We start from the raw sequence: 26,459 nt of genomic DNA on the forward strand, positions 1-26,459 counted from the left end.
TAGTGGAACAGTTATTGCGTGTCCTTATTTATAACTGTGACCATTCAATTTCAATTCTCGTTCTGGCTCAAACGATGAAACATCTTTATTTGGAAATATTCATTTAAAGATAATTGGGTTCTTCATCGCTTCTGGTAACTTTTGTGCCCGTTTATTAATATACTTATTCCACTCAGAATGACTTATTCGACTCCTTTATCTTTTCATCCACACACACCGCATTTATACTTCCCCTCATCGTTTTCAGAGCACTCCATCATTTTATCTTCCATCCTTGTACCAGTTTTCCTCTCCCACCCATACTATGTGTCTTCTTTCTCTCACCATAACCTAAAATGAAAAAAAAAAAAAAAATCAGTGGAAATTATTTTTAATCTTTGGTGAAAGATGCCATGAAAGCGATTCCACAATGATTGCGTTTGGCAGACTCAGTGATAAATAGAACGCAGATATCACATAATAGATACATAAAATTCGCAAGTAGTTGAAATGAACGACCAATTTTCAATGCCCGTTAATGGTGGTGGTGGTGACACAAAGCCTAGGGGTCTGGTTCATGACAAGTTTTCAGACTCCAAATTTCTTACCTTCATCGGTGCCCATGAAATTTTCACAGTGGAGGTTTTCGAATTCGTGTCTCCAATTATCATTTTTATGTGCTTTTTTCAGTAATATATACCGAGCGGCAATAACATGCTTTTAATTCCTTTTTTCAGACGTGGAAAGCAGCTTTGGTAGAGTTAATTGCAACTGGTGCACTAATGTTCACTCTAACCAGTTGCACTGTTGCATGTTTGGAATCACACGAGTCCAATCCCAAGCTTCTTATTCCCTTTGCAGTGTTCATCATAGTGTTCGTGTTTTTAATTGTGATAGTTCCTCTATCCGGGGGTCATATGAACCCTATTTTCACATTCGTCGCTGCTCTAAAGGGTATTGTCACCCTTTCTCGTGCTGTCCTTTACGTCGTAGCACAGTGCATTGGCTCAACAATTGGTTTCTTTGTACTGAAGAGTGTGATGGAGCCAGAATTAGCACAAACATATTCATTGGGAGGTTGTGCAATTGGTGACAAAGGACAAGGTTCTTCGATAAAGCCGCATGATGCTTTGTTGTTGGAATTCTCTTGCACACTTCTGGTACTCTTTGTTGGTATCACGCTCGCATTTGATAAGAAAAGGTGCAAGGAATTGGGCTTTCCAATGGTGTGTCTCGTGGTAGCAGCATCCCTCGCACTCGCAGTTTTTCTGTCCTTAACGGTAACAGGGAGGCCCGGTTATGCAGGCGCGGGCCTGAACCCGGCAAGATGTTTGGGCTCGGCGTTACTTCACGGAGGCCCACTATGGAATGGGCATTGGATTTTCTGGGCCGGGCCTTTCTTGGCCTGCATAATCTATTACAGTGTCTCCATTAGCCTACCAAAGAAGGGTTTGGATTGGGTGGATGGAGAATATGATATCTTGAACCTGGCTATGGGTTTTTGTGGAACCATCCCTAACAATGCCGTTTTAAACGATCTTCCATGACTCTCACGAAATAAAGCGAAAGATACAAATTTGAACAATGCTTCATTCACAATGTTTGATAATGTATGCAGCATATCATTATAGTAAAATAATCCTACTTGAGAGTAATCATTTATGGTTTGTATATTTTCGAGATTCATAAATAGCTCCACATGAAAAAACACAAGTTATGGGAGTAATGATAATTTACATAAATAAAATTTTTATTATATATTTGATGGTTGTTCATTTAGCCGTGAATAATATGTTAAACACGTACGTACAGCTAGGGTGCAGTTTCACTAGAGGATGGTTGAAGAAGTGTAGAAGATGAGTCTAGAGGCTCGTGCACCACTGAATTTGAAGAAACCGATATGGGACTTCCCTCCAACTGCAACATAATGCTCCCCAGTATTTCAGTTAAAACTTTCTTGAACTCCTCTTCTTTCACCATCTTCGCTTCATCTGCATTCACCATCTTAAACACTTCACCAATAACCTTATCCATCTGCACAACCAAACACCTCAATGTTTCAATAAATGGCCAAGGAACCACCTTAGTAAATCCGAAATAAAAAAGAAATTGAAGATAAGTGTTGACACCATATATATATATATATATACCTCTTCAATTGCACCAAGGGGAGGTAAACCAGCGGATGGAGCCACAATGTCCAGTGCCACCCGTAGATACTCTTTTGACATCTTTCCATTTCGATCTTTAGGCAAAGTCTCTAGAGCTGAGTTCAAAGTCTGCAACATATGTGTTCAATATAAGGAGGTTGAAGAAGAGAAGAGAGAAAATACTAATAGAAGATATATTACAAAAAGCTTAGACCTTGTCCAATTCAAACTTGTTGGATAGTAGTCTCTTAACACCACTTCCATCAAAGGTGTTCTCACTGTGAGCAACTATGACTGGTTGCTCCTTAAGACGATTCGCCACAGCCAATGCCACTACCTTAAATTCCTTTAAAAATGTCTCCTGAGAAACAGGCTTATCCAAACCAGATCTATCTTGAGACAGCAGTGCCGGTTCTACAATGTTGCTTAAAACCTAAACCGGCAAAAAACATGAGAAACTGTTTTGGTCGTGTTTGAAAAAAAGCAAACATGTTACATTTGTAAAGAAAGTCAACGACATCTGTGTAAATTGGTTACCCAAGAATCTGCTATAGGAGGAATTCCTTGTTCCACCGTGAGCTTGCCAAGAGCTTCAATTATATGGTCATGCAGTGATCTGTTAGGGGATTCAATCTGAGAGAATATAGACACCATTTCTGCTTCATAAGCTGAACCGTTAACAAATTCCAGAAGATCTTCCCCATCAATGCGAAGTATCACAATTGGGTCACGCTTCAGTCCAGCAGCCATACCCAAGAGAATATCAGAGAGAACCTCTTTGAACTCGGTTTTGCTCACTTTTTCCTGCTTCCCATGAGTGAATTCATTCAACACCTACACAACAGATAATTCTCCATGTCAATTCTTGTTTCTTGATTGGTTCAAACATATTGGACAATCAAAGTCCTGTCACACAAACATAATTAATCCTTTAAAGCAAATAATAAAGAGAAAATTAATCCATTTAATCCTCACCACGTCACGTTCTTTTAGAACCAAATGCTACTTTTATTTTGTTTTGTCTTCTTGTGACTTTATAAATTTATTGATTGGCCTTCTTTAGTAGGTAGGTGAGAACGCTTTAACCCTAAAGAAAACCTTTGGCTGTCCCCACGAAAACATTGCCTTCTGTTTCTGGATGCAGCTATTGTGATTTATCATTGACTAGAATAATAGCAGTTTGACTTTTTGCACTACAAAGTCCAACTCAAAACTTTCTACCACTATTATTTATTAGTAGTCTTAAATTCAAGTGTATTTTAAGTTTAAATACATATTTTATTTAAAGCTGAAATGTCAAAATGGCAGCTTATTCTACCACATTCCTCGTTAGATTCCTCCTCACACAGAGATAAGAAAATGAGCACAAAAAGTTAAGTGGAGCAGAGAAATCAATTGCAAGTTTGCAATCAAAAGACAAGTAGTCCCACAGGACCGACCATTTTATCATATTGAAGGATATGTCCAAATTGTGATAAACAGATTAGGATGGTTCTGGGACCTACTAGAAGTCAAGATTTTGACAAAAAACTTGCTCCATAATTGCCCGAAAAGGATATGTATCCCAAGCAACATGTTATATTTTCCAGAATAAAAAAAGATGGCAGAAAACCTAATTGTAAAAATCAATTAAGGTCTGCCTCTCCATCAACGTCCGAAGCATTGAAAGCACATTAAAAATGTTGCAAATGCGCCAAAGACATTGGATAAAAACAAAGCTTAAAGCCCTAAACCACAAACGAACAATATTTTAATATGGCTAAAACAACAGACATTGGAACCCAAACAAATCAGATGAAGATACAATGATGTCACAAAGAGGATACATGAGTCAATTATATATTCCCCCTTGGACACCACCAATAATAATTTATCACAAAGGCAATTCACGATGATACTACCAAAACTACAGCCACGGAAAAAGTTTCATCCCTATACGCCACATTATTTCCTCAGCAACAACAGTTTTCTGAATCTTACCTTTTATTCTAGCAGAAACTGAGTTTTTCTTTTCTTTTTTGGTTTATTCGTAATTGAAATAATCGCGTGGTAAAAACTCAAATAGAAGCAATAACAAACTTTCTCTTCCACATGAAGCAGAACATAAATTTCAAGTCGAAGAAGCTGACATGCTCACAGCATTGGCAAAACTCCAAGGCGGTTATAACAGACAGGAACATAAGCGAATTAAGGAAGATATATAACAGTAGCTAGTGTTGTAGAGACACAAAATTGGTTAGAAAACAACCTCGTATTTAAGAAAGGGAAAAAAGAGAAACCTCGGAGTAGATGTGATCAGAATCAGGATTGGTGCCGTGAGGAGGGAGGCCGAGAGCAGCACCTATGTCAGCAACAGCAGGTTGGAGCTCTTTGACAGAGAGTTTGCCATCTCTGTCTATGTCTAATTGTTGGAACTTATTGTCGACGAAGGTGGTGAAAACCTGGTCGTTTCCAACCAACTCCATAATATTGGAACCGTCTAGAACCTGTCCGTTTCCACCACTTTTCTTCCTCCCCAGCTTCCCACTACCTCTCTCCATTCTTTCTCCCTTCAACGCTTCTCCCTTTTTTCTTGTGACTCTTGTGACTCCCTCGCTCCTCTCGTGACTCCCACACCGCCAAAAGCAACTTCTCTTCCCTTTTCTATCTTTCTCTCTTTCTCTCTATGCTCTTCCCTACTCCTACTACTACTACCTCTCTGTCATCTTCTTTCCAATTCTCCTTTATTTATTCACTCTTCTCACCTAAATTATTTTATTTTATTTTATAATTATCACTCTAATTACCGTAATGTTTTTTTAATATTAGAAATTTAATTAACTTGTGAACTAAAATTATACATTGAAATAATTTTATTGATAAAATAATAAATGTAATAATGATAAGGATGTAGAATCATGCATATCTATGTGAAATACGAAGCGTGAAATGTTTGTGGAGATAGCCACGTGTTTCTCCGAGTGAATATACACATGCCCTTTAAAAGGGTTTTCATGATTGGTTGGGGAGTGCTAATTTTTTATTTTCTGTTTTTGTGTTCTTCTTTACGATTTTTAAAAATTCATTCTAATGATATTATTCTTGATAAACTATCACTTAAATTTAAATTATCAAACACGTAATAACAATAATATTTATCTTAAAATCTTAAAATAATAATAATAATTTAAGAAATGATGGGGTGGGAGGGGTACACGTGGAGCGGTTGGGGTCTCCTCAAGTGCCACCGAACCACTAATGTCCAAACATAATCTAACCATTTGGAGGTAAGGTTTGGTGGCTTTGTGTATTTATGGATTGTTCTTTTCTCATCAACCTTATTCTTTTCTTCTTCCAATGCAACTTCATTTTTTTTTCTTTCAAATGCACCGTATATTTAGTGTACAAGTATACTAATATATACTACTTTTATTATCTAGTATATTTAATATATATGCAAATATACTAATAATATTAATATTAACAATTCATATTATTATGTCATCTCTAACATGTAAAGTGAACTGAATGCATGTAACTTACTAAATTAAAGAAAGTATGATAAGACTTTATAAGAATTAAAAGACTCTGTCAATGAATGTGTTACACTTAGCCCAACTTAGATAAATTCATAGAAACACTAACATAAATACACTCTTAGTTAGGAACATGAGAATAAAGCTAATATAGAAAGAAAGAAGTGTGTTATGAAATATCAAATAGAAGGCACTATAAAAAGATGTTTCTATTGTAATTGTTGGACGGTGAGGTTGGTCAAATAAGCACCCTAAATTTGTGACTAACTTAGCCACCTATTCCAAGTGTTTATTTATTAGATGTTTCCTAAAGGTAAAATGTGTAATAAATTGCATTAAACTCTTATTTATTTATTTATTTTCACCGGTTCAAATATACCATCTTTGTTTTCTAAGACATGGTGGAACATAACCCATTATCATTAATCATACTGGAATATGCAAATATAAGCACAACATTACCATGAATCCAATAGAAAATATAATGTGCACTAATTTAGATTATTTTAATATATCATTTAAGAGCATCATGGTAAATAACAATAAATTTGACTTTCGATCCTAATTCTTTTTGTACACTTTATGGCTTTCCACCACACATCTAATCAAAGCTAACCCAAAGTGGTCCAAAATAGCCCAGATTTGAAAGGAGGAGATATTACATTATTACTTCACTTTCACAAGAGTAGAATTAGTGGTTGTGGATTCAGAGAGCTACTCAGAGAGTCAGACAATTTGCTCTGATTGCTTCTTATACAAGCAGTATTTCATATCTAAAGATGGTATTTTGTAAGCATGAACTCTTCAAAACTGGTTCTGCACACTCACGGGCCCAATAGTTGACTTTATACAACAAATCCATGATAACATTGATATGTTTAGATAAGCATGTGTGATCTCAAGATGTAATTAAAATATGCTATTCTAATAATTTAGCTTTTGAAATATGCATTAAGGAGCCGAAATGTCTGAAAATCGATAACCATCCATTGAAAAACTACATCAAAATAAGGAAAGAGCGCCGAATGCTGTTTTATGTGCATCTTCACAACATCTTTCGGATAAAATGTTTAAAAATGACTAATGTTAAGTAGTCTTTGTATATAATACAAACGTAATAATTTGTATATTTGTTTTCTACTTAAAGAGAATATTTCGAGACAAGGCATTCGTTTGGTGTTGTTTCGACCTGACTAAATTTTATTTAATGTTATAGGAAGTGGGAGAGCAAGGGTACATAAAAACATGTGTAATGCTGAATCTGGAATGGGTTATGCAGTCCTGAACACTACTTAGAATTTGGAAATTATAAAAGCCTACCTCTAGAAATTTACTTGGGAGGAAACATTTTGAACTAACAATCCATTGGCATGATTTTTTAACATAAGCCTTTCTCATACTGCCTAAGAATATACAAAAATTAGACCCTCATGTACAGGGAGCAGGACCAAGGACTTCAGCCAGATCCACATTAAGACAAGATGATTGATGAAAGTCATACTAATTGTAGAACTCAGTCTCTTTCTGGAGCATCACCCGAAGCTCTTCTTGCACTGAGGTTTCCGGCATAAGACCAAACTCTCTCAAACTCAGATTTGGCCAACTTGTCTGCACCCTCCTTAGGAGCAGTTCTCTTCATATCATGTATCCTTGCAGGACTACACGGGCTCCCAGTAACAGGAGAGGAGGAACAAAACGTTGGTGTTGCAAATGGGGAGGCATATGGTGTGTGTTGAATTGAGAAGGGACTAGGAGAGAACCTCTTCTGGATGGGCATGCCACCAAAACCTCCCCTGCTGAACAGTGAGAGAGAATCTGCAGCCGCACATCGCTTTATACTATCATCTACATAAAGGACATCATCAATCCTGGCCATAATGTTAAAGGCCAAGCTCTCCATCACTCGTGAATAACTTTCAAGAATAGACTGTCCCACATCCTGCAATGGAAAAAACAAATCCACACAAACTTAGATTTTTTTACCAAGCCACCCTTCTCCAAACACAAACAAAATCCTTAGTAATTGTGCACTAATCACAAACCATCTGTAACACCAGAGTGCGTAACATAGGTCACTTGTACATATAGTTTCTATTCAATATGGACAAGTTCATACACCAGAAAATGCTACGATAAATCATCAATGTGGACCATGAAATTGAGAAAGCACAAGTTTGTATATTGCACGGCAATACAATGCATTTAATCTCAATAAATCCTTAACATTATTCCCTCACTAATTACTTCAGCAAAGAAAACCTAATAGTTCTCTAGACCATTGTCAGGACATGGAATGGTTGTTCAGATTTCTGAATGCCAACTGGCTCTGACAGTAGAAGTTCTCAATCAGATGCACTTAAAAATACGCCAGGTGGCCAATGCATTGAGAAGAAACTTAGCTAGCTTTAACATATATTCCAATCATGGTCACACCTTGTAGATGAACAGAACAATCATGAGTTCGATTCAAACTAATGATTAAGGGGAAAAAGTAGCATACCTTATTATATTGAATTTTGGCCATATCGAGTGCAGTCTGAGGGAGCCCTGGAAATCGGTGTTTCAAGCTTTCTAGAAGTGTCTCTGCCCGTTGTGCAAGAAAATGATTCTTGTTCTTTTCACTGTCGGCGACAAGTCCCTTCACCTTTCCACCCCAAGACCGTCTGGCTTTTGCTGAACTTAGATGTTTCTTATGGTCCTTCAGCCTCCATACATGTATGGCAGCCTCAATTCTATTAGCTATATCCAGAGTGTGGTGCTCTGACGAAAGATCCAAACAATCAAGGAGACATTCAGGTGAGAACTGGTCTGCGGTTATATATCGATAAATTATATCGCCCAGACAAGCCTTTCCATTCTGCATTTATAGTTGCACAAGAGAACACACAGACAATTCAGTCTTCAGTACGTTCTAGCCTACTTTAAAGTAACAGGAGTCCCAACTACATATGAAGACATTACTAAATTCCAACCTTTTCTTTACTTGAACCATGATTTTAGCACTCAAAAACTATACATTTCACAAAATCATAAGCTAGTGAAACTCACACATGCATTGCCAACTAATAGCATGATACTCACCACAGTCATAACTTAACAAATATAGAAAGCAGCACAGGGCATGATTACTTACCTTGGGCAAGGACTCTACATATGCGCCGGGAATTTCCATTTCAGCAATCACAGAAGTATTAATTGCGACAGCAGCTTTTAGTATCTGATTAGTGCAATCCCTGCATTGCTGCAACCTTTTTCTATTTTCCTCGGACAAACCAGTTGGGGGTAACTTGGGAGAGGGAAGCCACCATTTCTCCTCCTGCCTAACCGATGGTCTACCGTATGCATCACAATCCTTGGCTTCTCCCAGTATGATTCCCCGGTCAACATACCAAAATTGCGTATCATGAAACCCGTCAAGCATACCCAGCAGCATACCATCAAGTTTTTTCAGAGCTGGAAGATTGATATACAAATCCGAGCGAGGACGCGTCGCCATCACCTCATAGGTTCCGCCTCCAGGAAACTGCTGCACAGATGGCACCAGCTCCACAATAGAATCACTCACACACAGCAGCCATTCCATTTCCCTACGCCACATTGCTTTCTTTTGTGGTGCCAGCGGCTCCAATCTCCACAGTTCGCCAAACACAGTTGCTGCAGTTACCATTAAAAGACACATTTCACAAACCTTATCCTATAAACACACACCGGACACTTGGATTTCATATAAACGCCCGACTAACTACTTACCAAGTTTAACTCATTAATTAATTTCAGCCTAAATCAATTCATTTAAAACATCTCACTACTTTCTTCTTATGGTAAAATTTATCGAAGGCATTGAACAAATCAATTAACACATGGCATGACAGAGTCACTAACCAGATAGATTAGTTATAGCATTGGAGATAGCAAGCGCAGTGCACACCCCCTTTCCACCACCAGACATGTCTTCTCCGAGAAGCAGCTTCGCGAACCTCTCCTTCATCATTTCCACTTCTGCAAAAAAAGAAAAGCAATCGCTCTTCATAATCCACACTCTCTTTCTTTTCACTCTCAATCAAAAGATAAAGTAATTCCCGAAGAAGGGAAAAGAGGATTACCAGACAGATCAAGGTCGCGCTTGTGATCCCAAACGACGACGTCCTTGCCGCCAATAACGGGAAGCATTACCTGTGCCGGAGGGAAGTTGAAGTGAGAGGCGACAGGACGCGGCGAGAGGTTGGCCGAGCTGGAAGCTCCCTCGGCGTCGAAGCGGCGGGCGGAGAAACTCCCGCAGCTCTCAGACTCGCTGACGTCAGCGCTGAGGCTGTAGCTGCCGCAGCGGTCGCTCTGCTGGTCGGAACCGTCTTCAGACGAAACGCTCCCCATGGTTCTCCGGAAATCTCACTCAGATCTCAGGCACATTGGTTTGACAGAATAGCAGCGCAGTGGAGCGTGTTGGCAACAGTGAAAAAAATGGTAAAGGAGAAAATAAAAGTGAAGAAGCAGTGGGGGACAGGGTGGGTTAACTCGCAACGTTCTCTTTCAACCTCACTGTGCGAGAGATAGTGCAGAAGTGAGTAGAGGTGGTGGTAGTGATGATTTGATAGGAGGCAAAAGCAAGAAAAAGAGACGCCGTTTGCAGAGAGTGTCTTTCCGTTACACCACGGTTAAGTTAAGCACCCGACAAGGTCCTTTTCCCTGGGGCCCACTTCTCTACGTTCGGTTTCCATTCCACCATGTAAATTTCAATGACGTGGCGTCCTCTGGTTGGATACCGTTGGAGCGAGAAAACCGTTGATCCTGAATCACGATGAGAAACGAAACTCCACCTGCAAAACATTACCAAACGGCGGTTATCTATGCATAGGGATATGTGTGGGCAATGTTAATCTGTGCGCAATCTCATCTTCAATTCAATAAATTCCACAACCGTATTATCATATTATTATCGCAATATTTTAACCTGTTCTAATGTGATGATAGTGGGTCCCGATGTAAAAAGGGTCCATGGTAAAAACATGGCATGGCGCAGACAATTCTGACATAGTGTGTAGCCAAAGTATTCCGGTTTTGATCACGTTAACTTTTGTTTGTTTGTTTTATTACAGATTAGAAATGCATTGCAATTTGCATAGCCTTTTTTGTGGGTGGTGCTACTGTTGTACAGTGCGGTAATGTGTTTGGTACAGAAGAGGAAACCCAATCACGCGTCGTCGTAACCTGAGGCAGCACAAATCTTTTGCGTCACGGAAATCATCAGAGGGTGGTGAGTGCCTACCTTTTTTCATTTACTTTCTTCCTACTCAGTTAGTAGCCGTTGATTTCAGTCCACGCCCACACTCGTAGAACCTACTGCATCAACTGCTTATTCGATTTTTAGTTCTATAATATGAAACATGTGTACCAATTTCAATGTCAATGTCAAGGTTGTCTTAAAACATTACGTGTCGATCTGATGTGAACAATGTTGAACGATGAAACAATTAAATGAAATATGAAGAGATGTCATAAGACCAGAGAGAACTTGAAATTTTAATTCTGATGTACTCTTGGACTCCCAAATAATGCGTAGACATTATTGTAGTGTTATTGTTTGTGTGTACATCCTAGACAATATTATAAAGTGAATTTGAGAGATTAAGTTCAATCAAATTTGAACATGGCCAGTTTGAAAAAATAATTTATAGTAACGTGTACGCATTGTTCCGTATTTTCAAGCCAATGCAATGGACTTAAGCTTCTTCTTTACATAATTTATAACTCTATGGACCATACTGAATAATCTTGAGCATTACTTGGCTTTAGTTGTTATAATTTTTAAATGGTAGACACAAGTCCGTGAATAGAAGCCAATAATAGGATCACACATAAATTATCAAAACCAATTTCAAAATTGAGATTTTTTTTTTCTTGAATATTTCTGAAATCATATTAGAAAAAAGAGAATTTACTTCATTAATTTTAAATATTTTTTACTTAAATACATCAATTAATTAAGAGTATCTTTTTTAAAAATAAATAATGTATTACTCAATTATTTCTCTAAAAATGTCTTACAAAAAGAGGAACGAGGTCATGTTTTTCAGTTATTAAGTATTGGAAAGTGTATTTCTCTGTTTCAGAAACTTCAAATTCCAATAAACGCCCACACGAAGTCTTCTATACAAAAGGCACTTTTCAAGGAAATAGTAAACCCTAATAAAATGGGCTGTTCTTATTTTTATTACAGGCTGCTTGACTAAATTACTTCTTTTGGATCATAATTTGGACTTCAGTTTCGTGGGCTTATGAGAGCATTTTGCTTCCTGCACCTCTATTAGAGCGTGGGCTTATTATACTGAAATTTTAGAAGAACTTTGTCTTCATCGATCACTTGTAATACCCGGTTGAAAACCCTAAAACGTTTCAATCTAGACACTGACACTTCAAATTACACAGAGAGAGTGCATGCAGATTAAACTGATTCATGTATTAAAACAAGAGATTCACCGATACATGTGAGAAATTTATTTGTTTAAAAAATAAATCAATGGTGACAATTCAATTATTACAATACATGATGGTGCTTAAGTATCCATACAAAGAAATGGTGAAGAAATTTGCAAAGAATGGGACCAAGTGAGTCCCTAAGTTAATGACAGACATCATAGGTGTTTGAGATTGAATAATTTGATTCCCATGGAGATTCTCATCTACTTGTTCTTCCTGCTGCTTTGCCACAAAGAAGAGCATTTTTGGGAATTGGGTATTCATCCCTGATGGATCCAACTGGTGAATACACTCGCAGATAAAATTGTTGTCCAAGATACTGTCGTGCCCAGAATTCACTCCTCACATTCCACATACCCACATTATCCAGTGCCATGTAAATTGCAGTCCATGACTTGGGATACACCTGTAATACAATGTTTTTTCAGAATTTTACTTATTGGTTTCTGAATATGGTAATGGAAAAAAGACCAACCAAATTCGGTTAAGTACCAAGTTACTAACCTGTGTTGTGCACCTTGACACTGCATCTCTGAGGTTGTACTCGTTTCGACTTTGAGGTGTCCACACACCACCATCCATTCTGAATCAGAATAAAGGCCACGTTAAAATTTCAGTGATATGGAGTGCACTTTTTAAAGTGAGAGTGATGATGGATATGAAAATGTGAGAACTTACCCTACAACCCAGAAGGAGTATCCGTCAATGTGCCAGCTCTGGACGATGTTCTCGTTGTTCTGAAACACGATCTCAACGAAGGCCCGAAAATCAGCACCCATGACTGAGGTGTCAAGATACATGGGTTTACGAGAAGGGCTATCGGGAATGCTTCCTACTTTGAAAACCCCACCAATCTTGAAGTAATCCGCGAGCTTCAAAGGAGTGTCAGCTGCTACGAATGATACACTGTTCACTGCATATCTCTGTTTCTTGTTCACTTGTGCTGCTGAACTCGACAATGTAATTGTCCTACTGATATTAATCAAACCATAATGGTAGGAGCCTTGAGGATTTGGCCTTGGTCCACTTGCTGTTAAGTTTGTCCTACAAATCGCAAAAGTTGAATGTGAGAATTGGATATGTGCATTGTGGTAATAAATGAAACATACATGTAACAGATTGATACCAGTTTTTCGATTAGATTCGATATGAAACTTAGGACACGAAGAAATTAAGTACCTGATTGAACGAGCTTGTTGGATGGACCAATCAATCTGATCGGTTGGGCCACCAGGGATTGTGCCAGAAACGGATTGCTGGGAGTTACTGTAGTGAAGGATGGCGGTGCTTGTGATGATTTTGTCAGTGAAACGAGTGGACACGGCAATGTAGTAGTCTTTGGGAGCTTGATCAGCTGTGATAAGCACAGAATAAGACTGTCCCACATGAACATCTAACGAGGAATACTTGGTTTGGATGGTGTGAGTTCCCTCAACTTCCACCAACGTCATGGTGTGGCCTTCAATCCTAAAGTTCAGAGAGTTTTCAAGTCCAACATTTGATATTCTAAGCCTGTATGTCTTCCCTGTTGTCCACGGTAAAACAAGCATCATCGTACAAAATTCAACAACCTCAAACAAAACAACAATTGTAAGGGAAAACAAATAGGCATGCATACCTTGTTCCACTGTGAATGTTGTGCCGTTTGGACGACCGTTGATAAGAACGGCCTGAGGCAATGGGAGTCTGTGTCCAAAATCTAGAACACTTTGAAGTGTCTGAGATCATCAAAAATGTAAAATCATGTAAGCAGATGAGGATGAGAAAAGAAAAAGGAAATTTTTTTGAGAGCAATGTGATTGATGATTATTACCTTGTGATTGATTTGGTACCAATCACCAATAAGAAGACTGAAATCACCAGCTGGGTCAGGAAATGGGACAGGGATTCTTGGTCTGCTGAGGATTTTGATTGCACCAAAACCACCAGCTGCTTTATGAAAAGCAAGAGATGGGAAATAGAAGAAACTCCCAATTTGATCTTTGACTTGAAGTGTGTATGTGAAGTTCTGCCCTGGAGGGATTGGGCATGTGGTTCCATAAACTCCATCTTGATAAGAATTTCTCCTTTGTTGAACACCATTCCTGTTCAATTCACCATACGAATAAGTATATTTTGTAACTATAGGTCACTCAAATAAAATTTCTAAAGAAAATAAAATCTTTGGGTTTAAGGAAGGGTAGAGGCCCATTAATAATGGGCCTTACTCGTGAAGAGTTATACTAGGAGGCAGAACATTATGACTTAAGGGCCTGACTCGTGAATTATAGATGTGGGCTTGTAGTTGAATGGGTCTGGTCCGTGACAATACTTAAAGGGCCGAACTGATCGGTGAGAGAGACATTTATTAAGTCCGTGTTTTGTTTTGTTTTGTTTAGATCTGTCAGTGTGAACTCTTTTCATCAATGAAAACAAAAAGAAATATGGACTTGCTCTTAAAATATACAAAAGTAATTCAAATTCTATCACTTCACAAGTTTGCTCGCTTTCAAAAAGTGCTGAAATAAAAATAATAATTAAAGAACAACCGAAATAAAAAATAGTTTAAACTTTTATTTATTTAAAAGAAAATGATTGCATAACTCTTTTCCCAAGTCATTCCATTCATGAAATTGTCATAAAAAACAAAATTCATAAAAATGAGCTCAGAAACTCAAATAAGTAATAATTAAACATAAATACACCTTAATTATTACTCTTCTAATTCTAGATTCATCCAAACCTGAATACCTTCTTCCCTAACCAAACAAATGGATGGAGTTTCAAAAACACGCGTTTTTCCAAACAAGGTAAATCGGAACAAGACATTTAGGATTTTTTACGAAGCACGCAATGCTTTGGTTAGAAAGTGCACCACTCTGCCAGTTGGATTACGCTTTGATAAGAAGTGGCCTTGTTTTTCACAAAACCTTTTGTTGAATGAACTACATTTGTAACATTCTATGTTTTTTAAGAAAACACATTGAAATTTAAAAAAAAAAAAACAAAAAAGGAGAAGGAAAGTTACCAAGATAGAAGAAACGGCTCGGTCAAGTTATTGCGTACGTTGATGATCAAATTGTCATTGGTAACAGAGTAGATTTCAGGGCCTGGGAATTGGCCATTGATCAAAATACCCTGCAAGTGCAACAACACATATTCCAACCAAACATTAAGAACGAGAAAACACAACAAAAATATAACCAAACGAAAAAACTATTTAATTGTTAATAACCTGCTGTTTAACTCCTAGAGGATAAATGTCACCGTAGGTAACGGTCCAGTCGAAGAATCTATAAGGATCTTCCGCAGCAACGAAAACCAATTCCAAAAGCAGCAAAATGGAACAGAAACTTGATAAAGCACGTAGTTTATTCATGTCGAAGACAGAGTAGGAAAATGGCTTATGAAAGAGTGAGAGAGAGAGAGAGAGAGAAAGTGTATGTATGTTATGATTGAAGTAGCAAGAAACAGAACTGGTGTTGTATTTATAACATAAGAGGACAACAAGAGTTAAGGTAAGTAAAGTATTTTAACATTTTTTGTGTAATACGAAAATGAAAAGTGGTAGCGAATAGAAATGGTTGTTGGATTGGCACGAGTGAAAACGGTGAGAAAAGGGAAGAAGAAAGTTTGGCGGTGAATGCGTGTGGTTATATTATTATTATTGAGTTAGCATTTTGCAGTGAGGAATGAGCGATGTCGAAGCTGTATAAGAGTGTGTTCGGCCGCGAATTCTGACGTGACACGCGCTATTCTAATCATAATTAAATTTCCCCAAACAATGATATTTGTACGCGGAAACAATTATAGTACCTTTTGTCGTTTCTGGGACATTCTATGTAACTTGTTTGGGTGCTGGAGTTATAAGGAATAAGAATTGGAACCGAATAAGCAAAATGGGACCCTGCAAAATCACAATAATGTACACTCCTTTATCTCTATGAATCAAAGTTTTCATTATTGTTGACTCTCTCATGACACCCTGGTGGATTTGACTATTAGGTGTATTATTTATATTTACTCGTATATATATACACAAAATAATTCAATTATTTTCAAACGCTTTATTATTTGGTTTCATACATGGTTTTATGTAATATGTATGGTTAGTTTCAAATGAGTCACATGCAAATATTGCCCGTTTCTCATGCTCCAACATTGACAATTGATGTGTGAGTTGACGTAGTTTATTGTTGTTATTATTTTCTTTGTTAGGAGTCATGACATTTGAATGATAAATCAATTAGAAAGTTTTATTTTCCACCTTGATTGAAGCGTATGAGCTGGTGCAAGGAAAACCAAGTGTGATTGTGTGTGTGCATATACGTAACCATGATGGCTTCTCGAATATTGAAATTTCCGCAATTAGTTTTATATTTGGTTTACTTTAGATTTGGTTCTCATTGTTTTATCGGTATGAAATTTTAGTTTCGATTAGAATTTTAACAGCTCATTTGTTTTTACGGTTTTTAGAAATTTAATGACTTTTCTGTCTAACATCAGCATCTTATGTTATGTTATAACATACATAGTTACGACTAAGGAACACGTTAATATTAAAGGAAAGAAAAAAAACAAAAATTATTTAATGTTAGGAAAATTTTAAACTAAACCTGTAATTCATAACTTCCAAAATCAAAAATTAAATTACACATTCGCAGTGAATTTATAAAAAAAAAAAAAAAAACGGATTCATGTCTTATTTTTCTCTCCGATGTTTAGTACTCAGAAGAACAACAAGAAAGAAAAAAAAAGGCCCAACCAAGTATTAGAGCAAAGCCCGAATAGAAGAGAAAAAAATACAGTGCACCATGTGGGTTTAACAATGGGCCCTTATTTGGGAATTGAATTATACATTATTTTCTTATTGATGAATAACAATGACACTCACAATGTCCAATTTCTTCCGTTTTTGGAATATATTTTTTTATTATATTCTGAAAATAAATTATTTAAAAGAAATGTAATTTTGCATTTGAAAACTTCTAAATCATCTTCAAAATATCAACTCTAAAATAGAGGTTTTGTTCGTAAGAACAACTTTACGTAGGAAATTTCAAGCAAATCACGTTTTCACTTATGTCAAATAAGATTCTATAAAATTACTGAATTTTCTTTTTTCATTATCAAAAAAATACCACGTCCAATATTCTGCGAAGTTTCATAGACACTATAAAGTGAAAATTTTCTTTTAATTTAAGGTTCGTAAGTTTTCAATATCTAAAAATCTTCCATAAATTAATGAGTTTAAAACAAACCTGGTAAGATTTTTTTTTTCCAGCTTTCTTGATGATCTATTGCACAAAAATTGCTCCAAGAGAAGTGACAAATTTTTATGAAGCATGTTGGAGAAACATGAGGAACCACAAAAATTAGTGGCTAGAGTTTTTTTCAATTTATTGGTGTAAAATAATTCAGGGAAAGAAATTGTGCAGAAAAAAAGAAAGAAAAGATTGTCCAGTTTGGCAGTTATGATTTGTGGAGATCCAATGGCAGCCACAACATGGATGTGGTTCCTTATCCAGTAAGTTCCCCAAACAAGCCCCATTTCACTCCACCACTGTCACTCCACATGTTCAACTTCAACCCTTTCAAACACACACAGCAAAAGCATTACCAGATTATTAATGGAAGCTATTTTCGTTCCCAAACCAGCTTCTCATTCTCACTTCAAAACTAAATTTTCTCCAAACCCCAAACACGTCCTTAAACAACAACCATTTCTCCACGTCCGCCAAAACCCCACGCGCTTCCGCCTCGTCACCGCCGCACTCCAAAACCAACAAGAAGCAGCAGCAGCAGCTTTCAAAGACACCGAAGACGAGTCCTATGGTGAAGTCAAAGGCATCATCGGCAGCAGAGCCCTCGACGCCGCCGCTGGAATGGAGTACCTCATCGAGTGGAAAGACGGCCACGCGCCGTCGTGGGTTCCGGCAGACTTCATCGCAAAAGACGTCGTCGCGGAGTACGAAACCCCGTGGTGGACCGCCGCGAAGAAGGCGGATGAGCCCGCGCTGAGGAACATCCTCGAATCCGGCGACGGCCGTGATGTCGACGCTGTGGACGCGGAAGGTCGCACCGCGCTGCTCTTCGTAGCGGGACTTGGCTCCGAACCGTGCGTGAAGCTGCTGGCGGAAGCCGGCGCAAACCTGGACCACCGCGACCGCAGCGGTGGTCTCGCTGCGCTGCACATGGCGGCGGGGTACGTGAGGCCCGGCGTGGCGAAGGTGCTGCTGGATCTCGGCGCGGATCCTGAGGTGGCGGATGACCGTGGAAGAACGGCGTTGGATCTGGCGCGGGAGATTCTGAAGGCGACGCCGAAGGGGAATCCGATGCAGTTCGGGCGCAGGATTGGACTTGAGGGAGTGGTTAGGGTTTTGGAAGGGGCTGTGTTCGAGTACGCGGAGGTGGAGGAGATTCTTGAACGGAGAGGGAAGGGAGAGAATTTGGAGTACCTTGTGCGGTGGAAGGACGGTGGTGCGAATGATTGGGTGAAGGCGAAGTTTGTGGCGGAGGATCTTGTCAGAGACTACGAGGCCGGGCTTGAATACGCCGTGGCCGAGGCTGTGCTTGCGAAAAGGGTCGCGGATGAAGGGACGCCCGAGTTTTTAGTTAAATGGGCCGATTTGGATGAGCCCACTTGGGAGCCCCAGGAGAATGTGGACCCTGACCTTGTGAAAGCGTTCGAGGAAACCAACAACCAGGCCCAGCCCAGCAGTAATGGGCCTGCTGTCGTTGTTTCCACTCAAGATAACCCGTAATTATTTTTTGTGTGTGTTATGTTATGACTAGGATCAGCACTGTTACACATTTTCGGGAGCTCGTTAATAATTATTTTGTGCCAATTCAAGTGAACGGCTAGAAAAATCTAAATCAAATTCTATACAAATTTTCCTCGCGGCATCATCGTACTATGTTATATGAATACTATTATTTTTATCTCTACCAATATAATTTAGTATCAATAGGTTGTTGATAAGACTGAGGATAAAACAACTTTAAAACAAGAATGAATAAAAGTATATATATATCCAAATGTGGTGATTACTTACCATTATTATAAATGAGAATGTTATGCAACGTAAAGCTATTAATAATAAACAGGAAGAATTGTTTAGTATTTGAAAACAATGGTTAATAATAATAGATTAATTTTTTTAGTAAGACAATAGGTACTAAATGGAACAGTATAGCATTCCAAAAGAAGAGTTGAAAATAATGATTACACATGGATGTAAAAGGAAGATAGAAAGGAGTTAAGAAGGTATATTGAATGGTTACGCAATTAAAGAAAGTGATGTGATGTTTTTGAGCTGAATTTCCTTTTGGATGCACAGATATTTTGGTGCAGTGAAGAGCTATGAATGTTCATATAGAAATCTTGTTTCTTGGTCGTTTTCACAGCTAATACCCCTATCAACTACTTTCATGCTTCATACAAACCAATCAATAAACGTGGTTTTGTGGTAATTTCTGTAAAAATATGTTGATGGAAACAAAATAAGAGTTTAACTATATAATGTAATACATGTGTGGTTTCAATTTCGAAACACTTAAAATCAATTCATAATAATAAATTATTTAAAAACATCCAAAATTAATTTTTAAAATCAATTGTAGACAGAAAATACACATAAAAAAAATCATTTTTTTTAACTTCTTTATCGATCAAAATTGATTTTTTTACATCAAATAGAATAATTTTTCGAAGTGTTTCCAAACACATTACTAGAAATCAAAATCTAAAGTTTAAATATTTCTTCTTTTTCTTTATTTTTTGATATCACTTTTAAAAATAAAATCGTAATGAAACATAAACTTCAAAACGAATAAGACTTCAGGCATATCAAATCTTTCCTATACAATTATATCTAATAATACAATTTAAGTAAATTATAAAATTAATTCAACCCAATTCTTCGCAAATCCATTTTGGTCCGTCTTCACACACCTCTCTCAAATAAATATTAAAAGTTAAAAAAATATTAGATTTTAGATCGAAAGAAAAATATTTATTTATGTAATATAAAATATAATGTTATTTGTTTTATTTTCTTATTATAAATTGTTAAATATTGTATATGTATTATAGATAAAATAGATTTATATATACAAATAAATGTAAATCTTATTTTTAGAACTCTATTTGTAAAAATTGACTAAATTTATAATTCATTTCTTATGATGATGGTATGAAAATTGTCTAAATTGTATTGTAATAAAATTTATTGTCTGTAGATCATGTTATTTATTATTGAGCTACTATTAGACCATCATAATGTCTGTCTAGTATTAAGTTTGAGATTTATATTTGAACGTGTTAGTAGTATGAGTATGTTGATAGATACAATCAAAATGCCCATGTAAAGATAAATTTGTTGAAGATTATACATCAATTTAATATAACAAAAATTTATAATATACAAATTAATATAACACGGACTTTATGCAAGTTGATTTTGTAAAATTAAAATCCACATTTTAAGATGAATTTCCTCTGAAAACATCCGTCACGGCTTGGCACCTTGGTCTCTCTTTTTTGTAGGCTTTTCACTTCAAAAACAAACAACTCATAATCTTCTGAACTGAATAAACAAACTATGGGCCAAGTTTGTCGAATATCTCGCTCAGCGAGGGAAGACACCAAAACCAAAAAGATCAGTTGGAACCATATTTTCTATCATAAAAGGCTTAATTAAGTGTGCACGATCTTCTTTTATCGATCTAAAAAATTTAGGACTTGGAATTTCAAATAAAATATAAGGCAATTGCGTCGTTGACAGAAAGCGCGTGGTACCAAATTGGTGCCACAATTCCAACACACTACAATGCCGGCCCAAAACCAGAAGGCAGCAGTTAGACTTTGGTGATGTTATTTAATGCATCAAATTCAAAACATTCAAGACAATGGCCCCACACTCCCATTCTTATCTCAACTATTCAAACCTTCAAATCAACCCTTCTTAACTTTTCAAGGATGTTTGGTTTTCTGCTTCCATTGTCGCGGATCAACAACCTGATTCAGCGTAAACAGTAAGCTACCGGCAAAAAAACAACACTCACCACATCAAGGTAACAAAAGATGTTTTAAATAAAAATATGTTAAAATACATTGATTTATTAAATATTGAAATTTAAATTAAATTAATTTATTATTTTAATAAATGTGGAGTCAATAATTAAATAATTCTATTCGGTTAGTGTTATGTTATATAAAAACTAAAAGCTTCGGTGGTAGTAGTTTAGTTTGCAGTGGCAGAGAGAGAGAGAAGAGAGAAGAAGATGGGTGGAAGAATGCACACGAAATCGGACTCGGAGGTAACCAGCAACAGCATGGAGCAATCGTCGCCGGCGCGTTCCCCTCCGCGGCGGCCACTGTACTACGTTCAGAGCCCTTCCAACCACGACGTTGAGAAAATGTCCTACGGTTCAAGCCCCATGGGTTCACCGCACCACCATTTCCACTACCTCTCTTCCCCCATTCACCACTCTCGAGAATCCTCCACTTCCCGCTTCTCCGCCTCCCTCAAAAACCCTCGCAACTTTTCTTCCAACTGGAAGAAGCTCCACCCCCACCCCCAGCACGACGCCGATCACGACGACGACGCCGATGACGGCGACGACCTCGACCGCTCCTCCCGCAACCTCCGCTTGTACTTCTGCTTCTTCCTCCTCTTTCTCATGCTTTTCACACTCTTCTCCGTCATCCTCTGGGGCGCCAGCAAGAGCTACAAGCCCAGACTCATCGTCAAGGTAACATAACATAACATCTTGCGAGTTCACTCCGAGTCGGTCTTCCCCGACTCGGTTTCATTACAAAATTTAATTAGTGATATCATTTTTATTTATTACCATGTATGCGTGCCTCGCTCAAACACAGAATTCTAGCTTTGTTCTGTTTTGGGTAGCACGGTGCAATGATTAATTTCTAAGAATGTAGCGCACGGTGGGGCCTGTTTCTGATTTGATTCCTTGATCTATTTTCTTCTTTCTTATGTCTGTGATGATGGTATTTGTTTGTTTTATGTGGGGAAGTTAACCTAAACTAAAGTAATAATGTTGTGAAACAACAACAGAGTATGGTGTTCGAGAACTTGAATGTTCAGTCGGGGAACGATGGAAGTGGCGTACCAACTGATATGTTGTCGCTGAACTCAACGGTCAGAATTGTGTACAGAAACCCTGCGACTTTCTTCGGCGTTCACGTCACTTCCACGCCTCTTCAGCTTAGCTATTACCAGCTTGCAATAGCCTCTGGCCAGGTTTCTCTTTCTGTGCTTCAAATTTTAAATTAAGAAAAAAAAAAGTGCTGCTTTTGTGTTCATGATTTCACCTTTTACTTAGTTTGATGCATAAAGGTTTGAAAAAAAAAATGCATGGGGGTGTGTGATTGTGGGAAATTCAATTTCATTGGGCCTCTTTATTGGGCAGTGTACAAAAGCTGCTATAACCCTACATCATCCTACTTGTGGGGACCCACAAAACAGAATTTTTTCTATTAAAATGGATGATTCTTTTTATGACTATTATTCAATACGCACAGAGGCTTTATTGCTCTTTGCAAATCCGCAGAAGTCACACCGTACCTCTCACGTGACTCTCACAGAAATCATTACAATATATTTTTGGATTACAATTAGATTTCCGGATCCCACAGACATTCATTCCGGGTATCCGTTGCACCCGACACGCTTCAACGTTAATAATCTCTTCTACCACTGTGATAAATAAATTAACCGTTAATTCTACATTTATCTGATTGGGTTCATATAACAGATGCGTAAGTTCTACCAGTCCAGAAAGAGTGAGCGAAAGCTGAGAGTGGTGGTGTTGGGACACCAGATTCCTCTGTATGGCGGCGTGTCGGTTCTCGGAAACACTAAGGAGCATTTGGAGAGTGTTGCGTTGCCGCTGAATCTGACGTTCACGGTGAGATCGAGGGCTTTCATCTTGGGGAGGTTAGTGAAGTCTAAATTCTATCGAAGAGTGAGATGTTCTGTGACATTGCATGGCAACAAACTCGGAAAACCTCTGAATTTAACCGATTCATGTGTCTACAAGTGATGTGTTGTGTTACTATGTCCCCCCTTATCGCGGATTCTTGCTCTCTCCATTTATCATCACTTGTAAAGGTTGCTGCTCGTACATTTTTGGCTCCTTGTTTTTAGCTTTTTGTTACCCATGTTGTAGAAGAACGAACCCCTCCATTTCTCTCCGTAAATATCTGAACGCCAATATTAATATTGATGTAATATGTGTTCCTTTTCGTGTCTTTTCTCTTCCTGGTCCTGCGCAATTCTAGCTGCCAAAAACCCTAACTTGTCTATTTAATCCAGCTACTATCTCGTACATTTCTTTTTAAAATAAGCAAAATCAAAAATGGAGTATAAGATATTCTTCTACACTCACTATAGGTAAAAGGAGTCAAATACATTTGTCAAAAAATTTACATTATTTTTGTTCAATTTTGGAGGGACAGAAACAGAATTTTTGTAGAGATGTGTCTGAAATGTTTAAAATTTTAGAAGAATGCAAAAAAAAAAACATATTTAACCATATATAAGAGTATAAAACTGGGTCAGGAATAACGTATCCTTTGTTGTATGGTAGTGATTCTGAATCATTGAGTCCACCACTCAAGAGCGAACTTTTTCATTTTCATTTCAATAGACTCTTGATTTGTCACCATAAAACTATGTTTGTAACACTTAAAAAGTTTGGTATTTTAGGGCATCTTTTCTCTAATAATTCCTTTTTTATCGTTATAAACCTAAAAGCTTAACGAATTCTTATATTATTTTTGGTCCTTTCTTCGAATATTGAAGTGTTTATCGAATTTAATTATAGAACAATCCGATTTTTATCTTCGAATATGTAAAAACATTATCGAAATCGCATATTCCATGTCTATTTCTTATTTAAATTGTTCGTTGAAACAATACAATTATTTGAAAGTTTAATTTTCTTATTTCACTTTATCTTTTAACCTTTATTCGAATATCTTGAAATTGGATGAATAACGCGTGGAAGTAAACCACTTCAATTATCTAGAGAGGATAAGGTAAACTAACTTTACTTGTTATTATTTTTTTTTATTATTTGCTAACTTTTTCTCCTTTTCTTAATTTGCCAAAAAAGGTTCGATACTTATCAGACAACTTATCAAAATTATACTTTGTGTTCAAGGATAAAAGCATATATCATAAAAAACACAACTTGTAAAATTTAAAGTGTTAAAAACTATTTTCACGTACAATTCTAATAGTGTTGTCCGGAAAAACTTATATGCTAAAAAGAAAAAGATATGGGCCCAAGGCCCAACATGACAAAATAGCTTGGTCCGTGTTACGAAGAACATATATACTCTTCTATACTTTTATATTTTGTGACGATATCTAAAGTGATATAATAAAAGTGAGTTAACAATTCTTTCCCATTTTATTTCAATTTTGGACCGAAAAGTAATGTTATTCTTGCATTAGTAATGTAATTAAAAACAAACTCTTACATAATTTTTCTATAATAAATGTTGTTTTCTCTCTTCCTTTTTTTTTTCTTCTTTATATTGTATAAAGTTTAATTAGTTGTATGGTATCAAACTAATACATCTAAATAAAAGTAGGTATTATCTGACTAATTAAACCTATTGTATAATTTACGTCATTTCTTGAATGAGTAATGTGGTACTAGAGCCCAGTGGCGGAACTTGGACTAAAATTGTAAGGGGGCCAAATTAGATTTGTTATATATAATTTTTTTTAGAAGAAAAACTATTCATTTTTTTCTCTTCATTTCCTCTTCTTATAACAAACACATATAATAGTAGAATTCAAAAAAATATTACTATCATTCGCTATTATATCATGATATCAATTCATGAATACCATTTTAGATAAGGCATTCGTATCTCGTCAATTTGATTTGGTGGTATTGTCAAATTTGATGTCGTTTTTCCCAGATCACGTTCTATTGAATTGTTAAATTCATTATATGTAACTCTGATAACTTTAGAGATTTGTTTTATATTGTCTTAAATTCTTGGTTCTTATTAAATTTTTCAAGCTTAGTTAACGTAATTGCATTTCTTTTTCATCTTCATCACAAACCTTCCTCTTTGAAAAAAAGGAATCAATTTTTTTACTTTTTATCATAATCTTTCTAATATAAATTTATCACCTCTTACCTATTTAGAAAAAATAAAATTTATATTCACAAATCACAATGCAAAACATAACAAAACTCATACTACTTTAATTAAATAAGCAATACTGTATAAATTCAAAACTTAAAAAAAATTACCATAGTAGCGAAAAACACAAAATCCCTAAATTTCATAATTAAGGATTTTAATAATTTAGGAAAAATTATAATTAGGGTTCATACCAATTTCATAAAAGAATCCCTAAAATCATAATTAGGGGTTATATTAATTTGGAATGAACTTAATTTGGAAGAAACATCCTACAAACAATCATAAACTAACATACATAAATCATAATAAGATATTAACCTTGATTTGTGATAGATCATGCAAGAATGTATACATGAATCTAAATCTATGTGTTTCCAACCTCTATTTCCCAACCTTTGTATTTATCTATCTTCACAAACTTTCATGATAATTTACATTATGAAAAGATCTTATAGTAAGAAAAAAATCCTAATCTCTTTTATAAATTAATGTCTCAATTAAATTTTTTTATTTTATCTTTTATTATAATTTTCTATAATATAATTTTAATATAAATAATATATAATATAATTTTAAAAAATGTATAAATATATATAAGAAAAATTCAAAAAAAAAATGGGAAGGCGTGACTCCCCTGTCACATCCTAGTTCCGCCAGCCCCCGTAACACCCAACCACCTTCCCAAGAAAGATAGGAGAGAAAAAGACAGAATGCACCATTAAAGGAGACCACAAGTTAAAAAAAAAAAAAAAGAGAGAGAGAGAAAAGACGACGTAAAGAATAGCAAAAAAGCACCAAAGTGACAAAATTTTCTCGCGGCCAAAGCAAAAAAAAAGGAGGTTCTGCATTTTCGCAGCCACCCATGAAAAAGGTTGAAAAGATAAAGGAAAGGATTGGGATAGTGGAAGATAAATGTAAGATATTGAACACAAATGCGAATAACGTGTTGAGAAGAAAATGTAATACATGTTCGGAAAAGAAACACACCCAAAAAAAAGTCTTCTACGGAACACATAAATATTAAGGTGGTTGGTTTGTCATCAAATATAAGATTATTAAAATTGTACCTCAAAAATAAGTTTATAGGATCTTTATATATAAGATAAGAATAATTAATGCATATGTAACTCGAGATATAATTAATTGCATTACATACACGTTTTTTTA

At 36.5% G+C, this 26,459-nt stretch overlaps 6 protein-coding genes across 11 annotated transcripts; 3 read left to right on the forward strand and 3 right to left on the reverse strand.

Moving 5' to 3' along the window:
• Positions 1–11: 11 nt before the first annotated feature.
• Positions 12–4,838, reverse strand: LOC114169285 (uncharacterized). Of its 5 annotated transcripts, none has more exons than XM_028054365.2 (6): positions 4,409–4,838; positions 2,667–2,963; positions 2,344–2,562; positions 2,130–2,258; positions 1,790–2,013; positions 12–330 (listed from the first exon to the last, which is right to left on the reverse strand). In XM_028054365.2, exons 1-5 carry the CDS (start codon positions 4,667–4,669, stop codon positions 1,792–1,794), a joined length of 1,128 nt encoding a protein of 375 aa, XP_027910166.1. In that variant the 5' UTR covers positions 4,670–4,838; the 3' UTR covers positions 12–330; positions 1,790–1,791. The 5 variants fall into 5 exon arrangements, with proteins under 5 accessions (XP_027910166.1, XP_027910167.1, XP_085524950.1 ...); XM_028054366.2 differs by having other exon boundaries at positions 1,786–2,013; XM_085668824.1 differs by lacking the exon at positions 12–330 and adding an exon at positions 524–1,393.
• Positions 486–1,739, forward strand: LOC114169287 (putative aquaporin TIP1-1). Its single transcript, XM_028054368.2, has 2 exons — positions 486–621; positions 717–1,739. Exons 1-2 carry the CDS (start codon positions 490–492, stop codon positions 1,524–1,526), a joined length of 942 nt encoding a protein of 313 aa, XP_027910169.1. The 5' UTR covers positions 486–489; the 3' UTR covers positions 1,527–1,739.
• Positions 4,839–6,816: 1,978 nt separating the features above from the next.
• On the reverse strand, positions 6,817–10,223 carry ROPGEF1 (rho guanyl-nucleotide exchange factor 1). Its single transcript, XM_028055065.2, has 5 exons — positions 9,748–10,223; positions 9,527–9,643; positions 8,778–9,298; positions 8,145–8,501; positions 6,817–7,583 (listed from the first exon to the last, which is right to left on the reverse strand). Exons 1-5 carry the CDS (start codon positions 10,013–10,015, stop codon positions 7,158–7,160), a joined length of 1,689 nt encoding a protein of 562 aa, XP_027910866.1. The 5' UTR covers positions 10,016–10,223; the 3' UTR covers positions 6,817–7,157.
• A 1,854-nt stretch (positions 10,224–12,077) lies between these two features.
• LOC114169983 (L-ascorbate oxidase homolog) lies at positions 12,078–15,644 on the reverse strand. The gene is made up of 8 exons (XM_028055409.2): positions 15,333–15,644; positions 15,126–15,235; positions 13,932–14,202; positions 13,737–13,836; positions 13,298–13,643; positions 12,797–13,162; positions 12,623–12,701; positions 12,078–12,524 (listed from the first exon to the last, which is right to left on the reverse strand). Exons 1-8 carry the CDS (start codon positions 15,474–15,476, stop codon positions 12,318–12,320), a joined length of 1,623 nt encoding a protein of 540 aa, XP_027911210.1. The 5' UTR covers positions 15,477–15,644; the 3' UTR covers positions 12,078–12,317.
• A 1,809-nt stretch (positions 15,645–17,453) lies between these two features.
• Positions 17,454–19,006, forward strand: CAO (chloroplast signal recognition particle component (CAO)). The gene has a single exon (XM_028056213.2). It carries the CDS (start codon positions 17,728–17,730, stop codon positions 18,859–18,861), a length of 1,134 nt encoding a protein of 377 aa, XP_027912014.1. The 5' UTR covers positions 17,454–17,727; the 3' UTR covers positions 18,862–19,006.
• Positions 19,007–20,933: 1,927 nt separating this feature from the next.
• LOC114168714 (late embryogenesis abundant protein) lies at positions 20,934–23,372 on the forward strand. Of its 2 annotated transcripts, none has more exons than XM_028053622.2 (4): positions 20,934–21,172; positions 21,342–21,853; positions 22,177–22,362; positions 22,877–23,372. In XM_028053622.2, the coding sequence occupies exons 2-4, from the start codon at positions 21,383–21,385 to the stop codon at positions 23,162–23,164; spliced, it is 945 nt and encodes a 314-aa protein (XP_027909423.1). In that variant the 5' UTR covers positions 20,934–21,172; positions 21,342–21,382; the 3' UTR covers positions 23,165–23,372. The 2 variants fall into 2 exon arrangements, with proteins under 2 accessions (XP_027909423.1, XP_027909424.1); XM_028053623.2 differs by having other exon boundaries at positions 21,347–21,853.
• Positions 23,373–26,459: the final 3,087 nt, after the last annotated feature.

This window comes from Vigna unguiculata, chromosome 11, assembly GCF_037176805.1.
Source record: "Vigna unguiculata cultivar grain cowpea cultivar isolate G323 ecotype 2 chromosome 11, ASM3717680v1, whole genome shotgun sequence".
NCBI lineage: Eukaryota > Viridiplantae > Streptophyta > Magnoliopsida > Fabales > Fabaceae > Vigna > Vigna unguiculata.